The sequence below is a fragment of the Folsomia candida genome, unplaced genomic scaffold (assembly GCF_002217175.1).
Source record: "Folsomia candida strain VU population unplaced genomic scaffold, ASM221717v1 Fcan01_Sc032, whole genome shotgun sequence".
Taxonomy (NCBI): domain Eukaryota; kingdom Metazoa; phylum Arthropoda; class Collembola; order Entomobryomorpha; family Isotomidae; genus Folsomia; species Folsomia candida.
Window position 1 is genome coordinate 855,475 of NW_019091224.1, and position 13,447 is coordinate 868,921.

The following is a 13,447-nucleotide window of genomic DNA, read 5'->3' on the forward strand; positions in this document are numbered from 1 at the left end:
CGCATCAAGGATCAAGGCTTTAAAGGCCCCACAGCAAGGAATAAGCCATGTCTTTCATGCAAAAATATGAGACGTCGACTTGAATGAGCGAAATAACGCAGTAATTGGAATCTTTATAAGGGGAAACGAGTTATTTGGTCAGATTAAAGCAAATTTAACTTGCTCGGGTCGAATGGGGTCGCAAAAGTGTGGAGAAAACCAAACCAAGCATTAAAAGTATCATGCATCCGGCCAACTGTGAAGCACGGTGGTTTGGGCTTCGATGTCATGGTCTGGGACATGCCAGTTTGAAATAATTGAAGGGATCATGACCCAAGAAGTCTACCAAAGGATTCTAGGGCGTAACGAAGTCAAGTCTGCCAGAAAGCATCGAATGGGGAAAATCTTTACCTTCCAGGACGACAACGACCCCAAACATAATTCTCATGTCGTCAACGATTGGTTCGAATCTAATCATATCAAACGACTCCCCTGGCCGGCCTAATCTCCTGACATGACTCATCGAACATTTATGGTCAGAACTTGAACGTCGTTTGAGCAATCGACATCCAAAGAACAAGAAAGAGAGAACAAAAAAGAGACACGCAATCTTGACCCACGAGTGGGCGAATATTGGGAGCGACATGACCAAAACACTGGTGGAATCACTTCCGAGGCGTGTTTCAGCGCTGCTGGAAGCAAAGGGTGGACCAACGAAATATTAATTATTGGCCAACACTCGTAGATTAAATTGCATTTAGAGTTGGCCAAATAATACTTTGATGTGCGTTTTTGACTTTCTGGTATAATTAATTAAATTTTGATGTCACTAGTTATATATTTAAGAAAAATTTCATAGTTTTCTGTAAACAAATACATATGTGTCAACTACAAAAATAAATGTTGAAAATAGATTCAGAAATATTTTTGATATTAGCGTTTGAAATATTTGTCTATGCCGAGCCAAATAATACTTTTATTGACTGTAAGTAGCGCAATAATGCTGAGAATGCTGAGAATGCTTATAATTAATTTGCGCTATAAAGCTCAAATTAATTAAATACTTAATTAATTGAAGTGATCAATTAATTAATTAATTAATTAAGTAATTAATTAATTGATTGACTGATTGATTAATTAATTGATTAATTGATTAAAGATTGATTAATTAATTAATTGATTAATGATTGATTAGTTAATTAATTGATTGACTGTTTGATTAATTAATTGATTAATGATTGATTAATAAATTAATTGACCACATGTCAATCACAATACTGCGACATGTCGACAACACAGGAAAACATGCTTGCTTAAATTTCATGCATATTGACCGCAAAATGCCGAAATTAGGCCATGGCGACGTTTGTCGACATGACAACGACAAAGTGGCCACACCCCCTTAATAGGGAGTCACCCCCTACCCGTGTGGAACATGTGTTAAAAATTTCAAGTCGCTGCGACTAACCGTTCTCGAGTTTTAGTGTTGACAGACAGACAGACAGACAGACAGACGGACGGACAGACTAACTAACCGATCGCATAAAGTAGCTTGCGCTCCTTAATAAAGGAGAAAAGCGAGAGGCGTTGAGCAAAGGACAACCCTCACCACATTGGCGAAGGCCATCAAAAATGATAACTTCGACCGTGCTAAGGAAAATCTGTCAGCTGACCTCCAAAGACACCTCACCGCGGTGAGATGCACCGACCCAAAAACAGCTTGACCGTAAGGTGGATGTGTCTAGAGGTAAAATGAGAGGACGAATTAAGATTTCGAAGAAAAAACTTCGTCGGAGCTCTCGTGTGCATCAGCCCACCGAAAAGCAGACGAAAAATCGTAATAGTGAATGAAAAAAACCTTTTTAAAAAAATTTGTGGCCAGAGATAAATAATAGCCAGATTTTGATAACATTAGATGAAGCACGATTTCCTCTACGAATTACAAAATTGGGTTCGAAAAACTTGATACGCGAAAAATAGTGAAAAAAATTCACTAAAGTTAGTGCATCCTCACAAGAAGAACTTTTTAAAGAAGTTGCGGTTGTCGCTGCAATATCCAGTCATACTTTTGTGCTACTTATCAAAGTCTTCCCATAGGTGAAAATATCTACGAAGTATTATGTGGACTGTCTTCCAAACCATTTAGAAACCATTTAGAAAAGGTTTCTAAAGTCCAAGTCCAAACCTTTAGAAATTCATTTTTCCATACACGAGGGCAAAAATTAAATAAAGCTATTGTTCATCAGCGACTTCCGATATGGCAATTTTGACCCAAGGCTATGCACAGGACCTTGAACCCAGACCAAGGATAAAAATCATTTGGCGTAGTGAAATACCTGTACTATACCCCCATGTGGGTCCAATTGACTTCATCTAGTTCGGATACTCGAAAAAAAGTTTTCTACTGAGAATGAAAATTTTAGAGTGAGTTTGGAAAGTCAATAAACACGAGTGGAAGAAACTTGACATCACACTGGTTCAGAAAGTGGGTAAAAATGGGAACAAGGTATGTTAACTTGTAGTTCAGGATACGGACTTTCACATAGAACTCATCGCGAAGCTGTACGACAAACTGTTCCGGAGCTATCAAATACATGATTTAGTTGAGTTATCACATTGTTTCGGTACGAGACAACTAAACAGTAACTCCATTTATGAATCCTCATTTGGTACAAATCAGTCCTGGAATTTTTGGTATGACACAAGTTAAGCGGCTATTGGCATTGTCGAATAATAAGCCTGTCCAAATTTCAAGGGGTGATGTCACAATTGGGCAACCCATTTTGCCAGTTAATGAGCTCAAAATACATGATTTAGTTGAGTTATCACATCGTTTCAGTACGAGACAACTACACCGTAACTCCATTTATGAATCTTCATTTGGTACAAATCATTCCTGGAATTTTTGGTTTGACACAAGTTAAGCGGCTCATAATTCGGATTAAGCGTCAAATTCATTACGATATAAATTGCATCCGATGAGAACAATAAAATTTTACGAAAACTGTTATCTGGAGATATTTATTAGCTCACCCTGCGTTTTTACCTCTACCACGTCCACCATAACAGTCTTATGACCATCAGTTATCACAATTCATATTTCTATTACCACATCGATAACAAAAACATTAATTACACACGTTTAACCAACACCACCAGGTATTGACAAGCACCTTCAATAACCACATTGTGGTTATCACACCTACACAGATAACCAACAAACCATGGTGTTAGTATGCATTATACATCCTTGCATTAGGGTCATAAAAATTAGTCGAAATATTTAATGTAATAAACTATGTTTGCAGTTTCATAGATATTATCGTAAAGGTCGAAATATTTTGTACAAGTCAAATATCAAGTACAAGAAATATTAGAATTTAAATATTAGGCCACCACTTTAACCACACTCTTACTGTTTGTTTTATGACTCCACACTTACCAACAAGTTTAGTGTCTGCTCTATAAAATTATGCACCGAAATGACAACCACCCAGCGCGAGAACGTAAAGAATATTCCAGCTTTTACTTTGACCCCATTTTTGGCCACGGATGTGAACATTTTACGATATCTTGCCTTCATCATACCCTTTTCCCAATGTTGCATTAACATATCTGAGGCCCATCGCATCTGTCCTGCCATCAAGATCTGGCTGAACGTTTCGAATGCACACCGAATCGCGCAGAACGGGAACACTATCTGCACGGAAGTCGGCGTCCCAAAGTCGGATACTACCAAAGAGGAGGATCGAGCAGATAGACATTAGCAGGATGGGAAAGGTGGCCAGGTATGGTTTGCAAGCGACGTTGAGGAGATTTATGATCCGTTGAAGGTCTAGGTAGGTCCTTATTCCAACTTCTAATGGGATGCCCATTGACCTAAAAAAGTCATTCACTTTAAGGTAACTTTTCTGACTGTGATAATCAGTGTTATGTGATTTTACTTGGTTTTTGTGTTTATCAGAATGAGAATTCTAATGTTATTTATGTGCTTTATTATGGTTTTAATAGCCGCCATCTATAGGGTTACATGTTGGTTATGAGATATCGTTGGATGGCGAATATTAAAATCACAAACACACAAATACACAAATTTGTATATACAAATCCTTTTGTATATGCAACAAATCACGTAAATCACAATATATCACACTGTGATGTGAAGTAAGAAACGGTGTAACTGATAATTCCATAATATCATTTTCTAAATATATTTCAAAATCCAACCTCATTCCATTCATTTCCCTAGTGCCGGAGGAGACCCCAAGATAGACGAATGCCCACGCAAGGAAGGCCTGGATGAAGATGACCGTCATGAAGTAAAGCTCCCAGCAGCCCATCAAGAGCAACAGCCCATAGCCAAATTTGGCGTGGTCATGATCCCCAATGCAAGCACATGATAAGACGATGGAGCTGAGTAGATTGGGGGCACATGGGGTATGCATGGCGACCAAACCGTGTGGCAGCGGGTTTAAGAAGAGGAGCACCATCCCTGTCCAAAGGGCGCCGGAGTATGGATACTTCCTGAGAATTAAATGAAAATCAAGGTTTCCAGATTGTGATATTCACAGAATTATGTGAATTTTTTTGTTATTTTAATATGTATTTTTTAATTCTGTGATTTATTATAATTTTATCATTTATTTAGCTGCGTGTTTTAACTAGCTATGTAATAGATTGAGACTACTAAAATTACCATAAATAACTGAAATTACAATCAATCACACATGCTTAATAATCCAGTATTAAATCATTACTAACCGGTATTCATATATGACGCTACCAGAATAGTACTGATAACGAATACCGTATGGTGCAAAGTGGGAAGTTATACCATAGCAGCAACGATTTTCACCAAATGGTATAATTTTAATACCGAGCGGTAAAAAATTTAATACCGTAACACTAATACTCGCGTGATTCTGCCAGACTTCTTGGAGTGCATAAACCACAATAAATCGCAGAATTCGCGTGAATTGATTTCATGAACACTGTTATGTCTGGATATGAAAGTTTAAAATACAACATTAACGCTGTATTTTTTAGGTAAAGGGGAATTTGATTAAATAATTTTACCAATCTTGCTACCAATCTCTAATCCTTTACAGCTATTTTTGTAAATCCATCCACATACCCTTGACTCCCTTGCTTCACAATCTTTTCCAGTACCCTATTCCCATACTGCATCAGGTCCCCTCGGAGGGCCCAGTTGTTCAAGAAGATGACCGATACCTGAATCGAAGCCAAAAGCCACGATACATTGACAATCTTCATCATCAAGGGAAACTCATCCCTATCCTTCCCCACATTCATGATGAGACGGACGAAAGAAAAGATCGTTACGGCGTACATAATCCCGCTGTGAAGTTTGATCGCAACCCGACCTCGCAAATCAGTTGGATCTATTGGCGAAAAACGTTTCATGACACCATTCCAATTGTACGGGATGACTTTCCAGGTACACGAAAATTCCAAAATTTTGCAGAACATATTCAGCGATGAAGAATCGTGCGTTTTCTTATCCATCACTGGCACTGATACACTTTGATACACTGACGATCTGCGGATCCCTAGACCCTGACAGGATACCCTACGCTGGGACCGCTTACCCTTGACGAGTCGGGGTGTGGTACACCTAACGCGCGATATTTTGGATGATAGATCCATGTATTTTTACAGAATATTCAAAAGCGGCATATTCTTAAGGAATTTAGAATTGTATCAATGTCGGAAATTTGCATAGCGACACATTTGTATTGAAATATTACGCAGTGGTTGAAAAGAAATGAGTCCATTATTCTACATTATTTAGTTCAGAGTTTTCTTTAAACCATAATCAAATCAAGTAAGCAGGAAAAGGGCATTAATTCTCCGTTGAAGGAAATCCGGAGATAATTTAATTGAATATGGTTTACCTCAATGGTAAAAAAACATTTTAAAATAATTATTCCTCTTAATCTGTAATATCTGTAAGTCTTGAAATTTGAATATCTATTCTATTGTAGAGTTTGCATAGGCATTGTATATACGTACATAAGTATAACCTTTTAGCAATTTTCAATGTTAGTAGAAATTATTGAATTACACGTGCCAAATTAGTCTCCCATTCTGAAATGCGATATCCTCTTAAGCAACATTTCAGTAGGCACTTTACCTTCGACACAAAATTAATGGTAAGTTAATGCGTATTTAATAACGAAAATTGCAGGTAAGTCAATAACATCAAAATTCCCAACCATATTAAAAAATTCATACGAGTTTGCAGAGAAAATTAAGAATTTTACGGTGCCTCCGGAGCATGAATTTGTCTCGTTTGACGTGACTTCGTTATTCACACATGTACCCATTCAACAAACGCTTGACTACATCAAAAAACGACTGGACTCTAGCACCGAATGGAAAACCAAAACAAAGCTTACATCAAATGAATTAATGAAATTAATTAAAAAATTACCTAAAATTACAATAAACTCCAATTATTTCACATGGAAGGGAACAATCTATAAACAGAATGACGGTACCCCCATGGGTAGTCCAGTATCTCCACCGTTCGCTGAATTTTGCCTTCAAGAATTAGAAGAAAAATTAATACTCAATAATAAGGACATTCCATTCTACAAAAGGTTTGTGGATGACTCGGGGGCATGTACGAAAATAGGCAGAAAAGAATCCATACTTCAAATTCTGAACAGTTTTCATCCCAGTATCCAATTTACACTCGAATCTGAAGTAAACTTGCAAATACCTTTTTTGGATGTACTTCTAACCAGAGACGAAGACGGTACAATTCATAAAAAAGTGTATAGGAAACCTACTCACACAGGAAGATATCTGAATTACAACTCATATCATCACCCTTCGCAAAAACTGGCTGTGATTGATGCTCTAGCGTATCGTGCCTTGAAAATTTGCGACGATGAGTTTTTGGAAGAAGAGTTAAAATTTATCACCAAATCTTTAATTAACAACGGTTATCCACGAAGCTTAATTCAGAGAAGAATAGACAAAATGAAAATGAAACACCAAAACCATCCTAATACAGACCAATTACCCGAGGAGAAATCACCCAGGATTATTCTGCCTTACATGGGTCCAATCACACATCGATTGACATCCTATCTTCGCAAAAAACTAAACTGTGAATTTGGTTACTTAACCGGGAAAAAGATCAAACAAATCATTTGTTCACACAAGGAGAACCCACCCCCGGATAAGGTAGGAGTTTACAAAATAAATTGTTCTTGCCCTGCTGTTTACATAGGTGAAACCAGCCGTCCAATGAAGCAAAGAATTAAGGAACATATGAATGACATCAAAAAGAAAAATGTAAAATCCCCAGTGGCTCTCCACATTCTTGAAAATCCAGACCACATAATGACCCAAGACTCAGCAAGTCTAATCGCCCCGGAAAGAAGAAATTTTCATAGAAAATTTCTGGAGAGTTTATACATCAAAAAATGTCCCAACACCATAAATCAGGACAATGGAAAACAACTGAATCCTATCTGGTCACTAATGCTGCCTCTTATCAAACATCCGTGACAACAATTACAAAAACACATATTGTAATTATCATTTTGATTTAATTCTGTCGTGTTTCTCATTTCCAAATATTATGTTATCCCTGATGATGATACAAGTACAGTGTCGAAAGCTCGGAAAATAAACAAATTTTCTTTACTCAACCATGTCTTCCGAGAATACTCATTCAAAATCTATATTATAATTTCTAAAAGTCCGTCCCGTGAAATTTTCCGTGACATTCCAGCATTCTGATTGGCTGCTGGCTTTCTGGGTCCGCCAGTCAGAGCACAAATGCGTTTTTCGATTATGGTTATGGTTATGATTATGGTTATGATCATGGTTATGATTATGATTATGGTTATGATTATGGTTATGATTATGGTTATGATTATGATTATGGTTATGATTATGGTTATGATTATGATTATTTTTATGATTATGATTATGATTATGGTTTTGATTATGGTTATGATTATGATTATGATTATGATTATGGTTATAATTATGATTATGGTTATGGTTATGGTTATGTGATGGTACCTATCAAAAACCTTTCAGAATCTGCTCAAGTAGTCGCGAAATAAATAAAGCCAGAACTTCAAGAGCCTTGCAGGACTCGTTTCGTCCAACCATTAATTTAGATTTAAATCAATAATGCTTCAATTTTAAAGTACTAAAATAATTTGATGTTAATATTGATGTAAGATTTATTTGTCACGCATTTCGTTTACAATAAAGTTATTATGATCATTTTGACTCGTTCGTTTTATTAACAAAATTATACCATCTCGCCCTATTCGGTCTCATTTTCTCTGCCGTCACTTTCTCCTTAATCATGTTCCTCTGCGTCACTTTGTCTTTTCTCAGCATTCTCACCAATTCCTCAGTCTAAAAATAAGTCTTGCAGTGGAAACTTTTTTCACGCTATGCCGGTAGTGACTAGCGGGTTATATCAAAACATCAAGCCAAAATTTGACAATCACATGACGCCTATCCTTCCTTTGAATGGCATCTTTGAAGAAAGATATTGAGGGTCAAAGTTCACAGGCCGCCTTAGTTTTCATCCAGTGGAGGAAAAAGCTAGCGAAAATTTGTTCTAGAATTGAACTTTACTGCCAATATGTTTCTTTATAAGGTTAGGATAAGTGTAATGTGACTCTTACTTTTTGGCTTGATTTTTTGCTCTCGCTAGTCAATTCGAGTGTAGCTTGAAAAAAAGGTTCCCTTGTTAGTCTTTGAAGTAACAAAATCGAAACCAAGGGAAAATGACCATTTAAATACATCTATAAAAACTTGTATTTACGATGTATTAACATGTACATATTCATGTAGGCAAAAATCTTCAAACATGTATCCCGGATAACGTTGCCCCGATATATTACTCCTGGGTTGTACACGCATTGCCGCGTTGCCGGAGTTTGTTGACGAGGTTTCAGCTGGCGTAAATGGTTACGCTAGAATTATTATTTACAAAATAATTCTAACAAAAGGGAAATCTGTTTAGTATTGTGCTTATCAAAATTTTCAACGATTTTACATTTTATTTTGTATTCATGGCTCGCGGAAAAGAATTGTCGGTGGGTGAGAAGGGACTGGTGGTTAAGTTGCACAATTACTTCAAGCAGGAACGGAAAATATTTTGGAAGAAGACTAGATCAGGTAAAATTAAATTGTCACTATATTTTCACTGTTGTATCTTTTATTTTTAAATAATAAAAATATTTTATACATAGCTGCTTGGGTGATCGCAAGAAACTTCCGTAAACGAGTGGTTGATGTTTTGGGTATCTCCTTATCCACTCTTCAAAGATGCACATCACAATTTCGGAAGGAGGGAAAATGTCTTCTACCGCAGAAAAAAGGACACAGTGGAAGGTATTAACGATAAATGTTGAAATTATAATTTGTGGCATGCGACAACGAGGAACGGAAAATAGGAAAGGAATTTTGTCATTACCTTTTAATTGTGAGAATAACTTTTCAATTTCATTTTGGTGCAGGAAGGAAATTCTGGTTGACAGTTTCACCGAGGGTGTCATCAGGCGTAAAATACTGGAAGGGTATAGCCAAAAGAAGTTTTACACCGTACGTCGTCTGCATCAATTATTGCAAGAGGACCCAAATTTTCCACGCATAAAAAATTGCTCAACGTTGCAGAAAATAATGAAGAAGCAGTTAAAATTTAAATTTGTCAAATTCCACTCTAAACCGATTCCTTTTGAGCGACATGATGTTCAGGTTGCACGACACTCATTTTTAAGAAACATTCGAAATTTGCGCCGTCAAAATTACAATGTAAGCGCATTAATCGTAATAGATTAAATTTGTAACTGTGACGATCATAATTTTGTTAATAGCGTAAACCTTCAGATATTTTACACAGACGAGACATGGGCAAATGAGAATCAGTCTCCGTCGAAAGGCTGGCACATTCCTGATTGTGAAGTTCTGGGAATGGGGGGACACCATGGGACTCATGTTGATCAGTGGTTGAAAGGCGTCGGTCGTAGATTTGCAGACGGATTGATAGGTAATCACAATTATTATTACTGGGTTACGTTTTCCCGTACAAGTCAAATCTTTCCCTTAAAAGTGCGAAAATCTTCCGTTAAATTCCTACATTGCAGAATTTACGACTATGAATTATCTACTTAAGTCTGACACATTTATCAGTTCTTCCCATTATTATCATTTCCTTGGGAATTAGGTGGGGATATTTAAAAATTACACGATCTGGTAAACCGGTTTTCGATTTAACGAAAACCGTTCTCACAATTTAACTGTCAACTCTTTTTAAAAAGAACAGGGGTGTCCGATTTTTAATGTCAGCACTGTATTCGAGTTACTAGATATTTGCCAATTCTTGTTTTTCATGTAATAATTTAATATTCTCGAATGATTTTTTTCTCAAAGTTATTCAATTTGGTGTAGAATAGGTTCCTGAGGCCAGTTAAAATCGATTTTGAAGAAAACCGAAACTTAAAGAACCGAAAACCGATTTAATGAAATGTTCATTGTCCTTACTCGTACATACGTCTATTGGTGCCAAAATTTAATTTTAAATATGCTAGGTGGTGTAACCGGAAAACCATCTGGTGCTGGGAAACGAATCATTATCGTAGCAATTGGGTCGAAGGACGGCTTCCTGGCTTCAAAATGCTTCAGAGGTGACAAGAAGAAGAAAAATCAAGACTACCACACCGAAATGAATTCTAAACATTTTGAGGAATGGTTTGCCGAAGTCTTAGAACTAATCCCGGACAAATCTGTGATTGTAATTGACCAAGCCAGTTACCACAAACGTATTACCGACGACACTCGGAATCCCACCACAGCTTTCCGGAAAAGCGAAATAATCGAGTGGCTAATTTCTCATGAGATTGGCATTCCGAATGGATATTCAGACTTTTCGAGGATGACGGTGCCCGTTCTGCTTGATTTGGCCCGAAAAAATAAAGTTGAGCCAATATACGCTGTGGAAAAGTTGGCTCAAGATTCTGGAAAGGATATCAGACTACTTTGTCTGCCCGTAGCCCACTGCGAATTAAATTCGATAGAATTGATTTGGTCTGCTGTAAAAAGTATGTTGCTAATGCATTAATTGAATTGTTTTATTATTAATTATTTTTCATTGATAATGCAGGAGAAGTTGCCCAGAAAAATACTACTTTTAAAGCAAATGACATTTTGGACCTATGCAGGAATGAAATATCTTCCGTTTCGAAGGAGTTGTGGGCTGGATGTTGCCAGCACGTTGAGAAATTGGAATCTTTACTGATGGAGAAGGAAAAAGTTGCAGACAATTTCGTTTCGGATCGCCTGGGACAAAATCGAATCGTAATCAGCCTTGATGCCGACAGTGACGATTCTGACGAAGAAGAATTGTCTAGCAACCTTCGACAGATTTCTTATGAAGACGTCCAAGATATTTCCGGTGTGAGTGGCGATGACACGTTGGATGATCAAGACGACATTGCGATGTATGGCAGTGAAAGTGAGGAAAGCCAAGTTGAGGACGAAACCGGTAGTGAGACTGGCGAACCAGAAAGTGATGGTGGGAATGTTGAGACGGAGGAAGAAGAAACTGAAGGCGGAGAAGATGAGGAAGGTGAAAGCGATGGCGAAGAAGATCAGGAAAGTGAAAGCGAAGGGGGCGAAGATGAAGATGCAGAAAATAACAGTGGGAATGCCGAAACGGAGGAAGGTGAAAGCGATGGCGAAGAAGGTCAGGAAAGTGAAAGCGATGGCGAAGAAGGTCAGGAAAGTGAAAGCGATGGCGAAGAAGGACAGGAAAGTGAAAGCGATGGCGAAGAAGATCAGGAAAGTGAAAGCGACGTGGGCGAAGATGAAGAAGCAGAAAATGACGGTGAGAATGCTGAAACAGAGGATGGTGAAAGTGACGGCGAAGAAGGTCAGGAAAGTGAAAGCGATGGCGAAGAAGGTCAGGAAAGTGAAAGCGACGTGGGCGAAGATGAAGAAGCAGAAAATGACGATGAGAATGCTGAAACAGAGGATGGTGAAAGTGACGGCGAAGAAGGTCAGGAAAGTGAAAGCGAAGGGGGCGAAGATGAAGATGCAGAAAATATCAGTGGGAATGCCGAAACGGAGGAAGGTGAAAGCGATGGCGAAGAAGGTCAGGAAAGTGAAAGCGATGGCGAAGAAGGACAGGAAAGTGAAAGCGATGGCGAAGAAGATCAGGAAAGTGAAAGCGACGTGGGCGAAGATGAAGAAGCAGAAAATGACGGTGAGAATGCTGAAACAGAGGATGGTGAAAGTGACGGCGAAGAAGGTCAGGAAAGTGAAAGCGATGGCGAAGAAGGTCAGGAAAGTGAAAGCGACGGGGGCGAAGATGAAGATGCAGAAAATAACAGTGGGAATGCCGAAACGGAGGAAGGTGAAAGCGATGGCGAAGAAGGTCAGGAAAGTGAAAGCGATGACGAAGAAGCTGAGCAAGGTGAAAGCGGTGGAGGAGAAGATGAACAAGCAGAAAATGATGGTGAGAATGCTGAGACAGAGGATAGTGAAAGTGACGGCGGGAACGCGGAGGAAGGAGAAAGCGACGGCGAAGAAGATCAGAAAAGTGAAAGCGACGATGGGGAAGATGAACAAGCCGGAAGTGATGGTGGGAATGCTGAAACGGGTGATGGAGAAAGTGACGGTGAGAATGTTTAGTCAGAGGTGGAAATAACAGCGGAACAGGAAGAAGAAAGTGACAGCGGGTAATATGAGACCAACTCGGGCGAAAGGGTCTAATTTTGTTAATAAAACGATCGATGCGAAGTAATATAACTTTATTGTAAACGAAATGTGTCACAAATAAATCTTACATATAAACATACAGTTATTTTAGCACTTGGTTGCAGCATTATAGATTTGGATTTAAATTAAAAGTTTGAAGCATGCACTCTTAGCAAACTGGTCATAAATCATTACCGCCCGGAGTGCATATGACTCCACTGGCGAGGTAATAACGATCATTTCCATTTAGTAATGTTATGGTAATGAAAAAGTTACCACTCGGAAGAAAACTGATACCAATCCAGTAGAAAATTATTACCAAATAAATACCAGCACGGATTGTATATATGCCTTTACCAGATTTTTAGCAGTGTGTTTTATCGTTACACGCAGCACTGGAAAGCTCTTGAAGCTTTGGATTTATTTTTTGGTGATTGGTTTTTGCTAGGTACCATCACAGAAAATTAGTGCATAATTTTAGCACAATTTTGACCTCGCTGCAATAATAGCACATGATGTCGATAGGACAAACATCGGACACAATTGCCATAACAAAACCTTCCGAACTTAATTGATGCTAAATAGTTCTAAACATGTTACGCCAGCAGATATGTCACACGACACACTTTCTCAAAATCAGACCAAAAGCGCCAAAAGCCACCCCCACTGTGGGTGTGGTTCTGAAAGTATTTTTAATGACCTAAGC

The 13,447-nt window shown here is 38.2% G+C and overlaps 1 protein-coding gene across 1 annotated transcript; it reads left to right on the forward strand.

Moving 5' to 3' along the window:
- The first annotated feature begins 11,046 nt into the window (after positions 1 to 11,046).
- LOC118439249 (spore wall protein 2-like) lies at positions 11,047 to 13,063 on the forward strand. Its single transcript, XM_035860387.1, has one exon. It carries the CDS (start codon positions 11,281 to 11,283, stop codon positions 12,673 to 12,675), a length of 1,395 nt encoding a protein of 464 aa, XP_035716280.1. The 5' UTR covers positions 11,047 to 11,280; the 3' UTR covers positions 12,676 to 13,063.
- Positions 13,064 to 13,447: the final 384 nt, after the last annotated feature.

Bases quoted from the DNA above. Each gene is read 5' to 3' on its own strand.
- LOC118439249 (XM_035860387.1), top strand. From the start codon at position 11,281: ATGGAGAAGGAAAAAGTTGCAGACAATTTCGTTTCGGATCGCCTGGGA.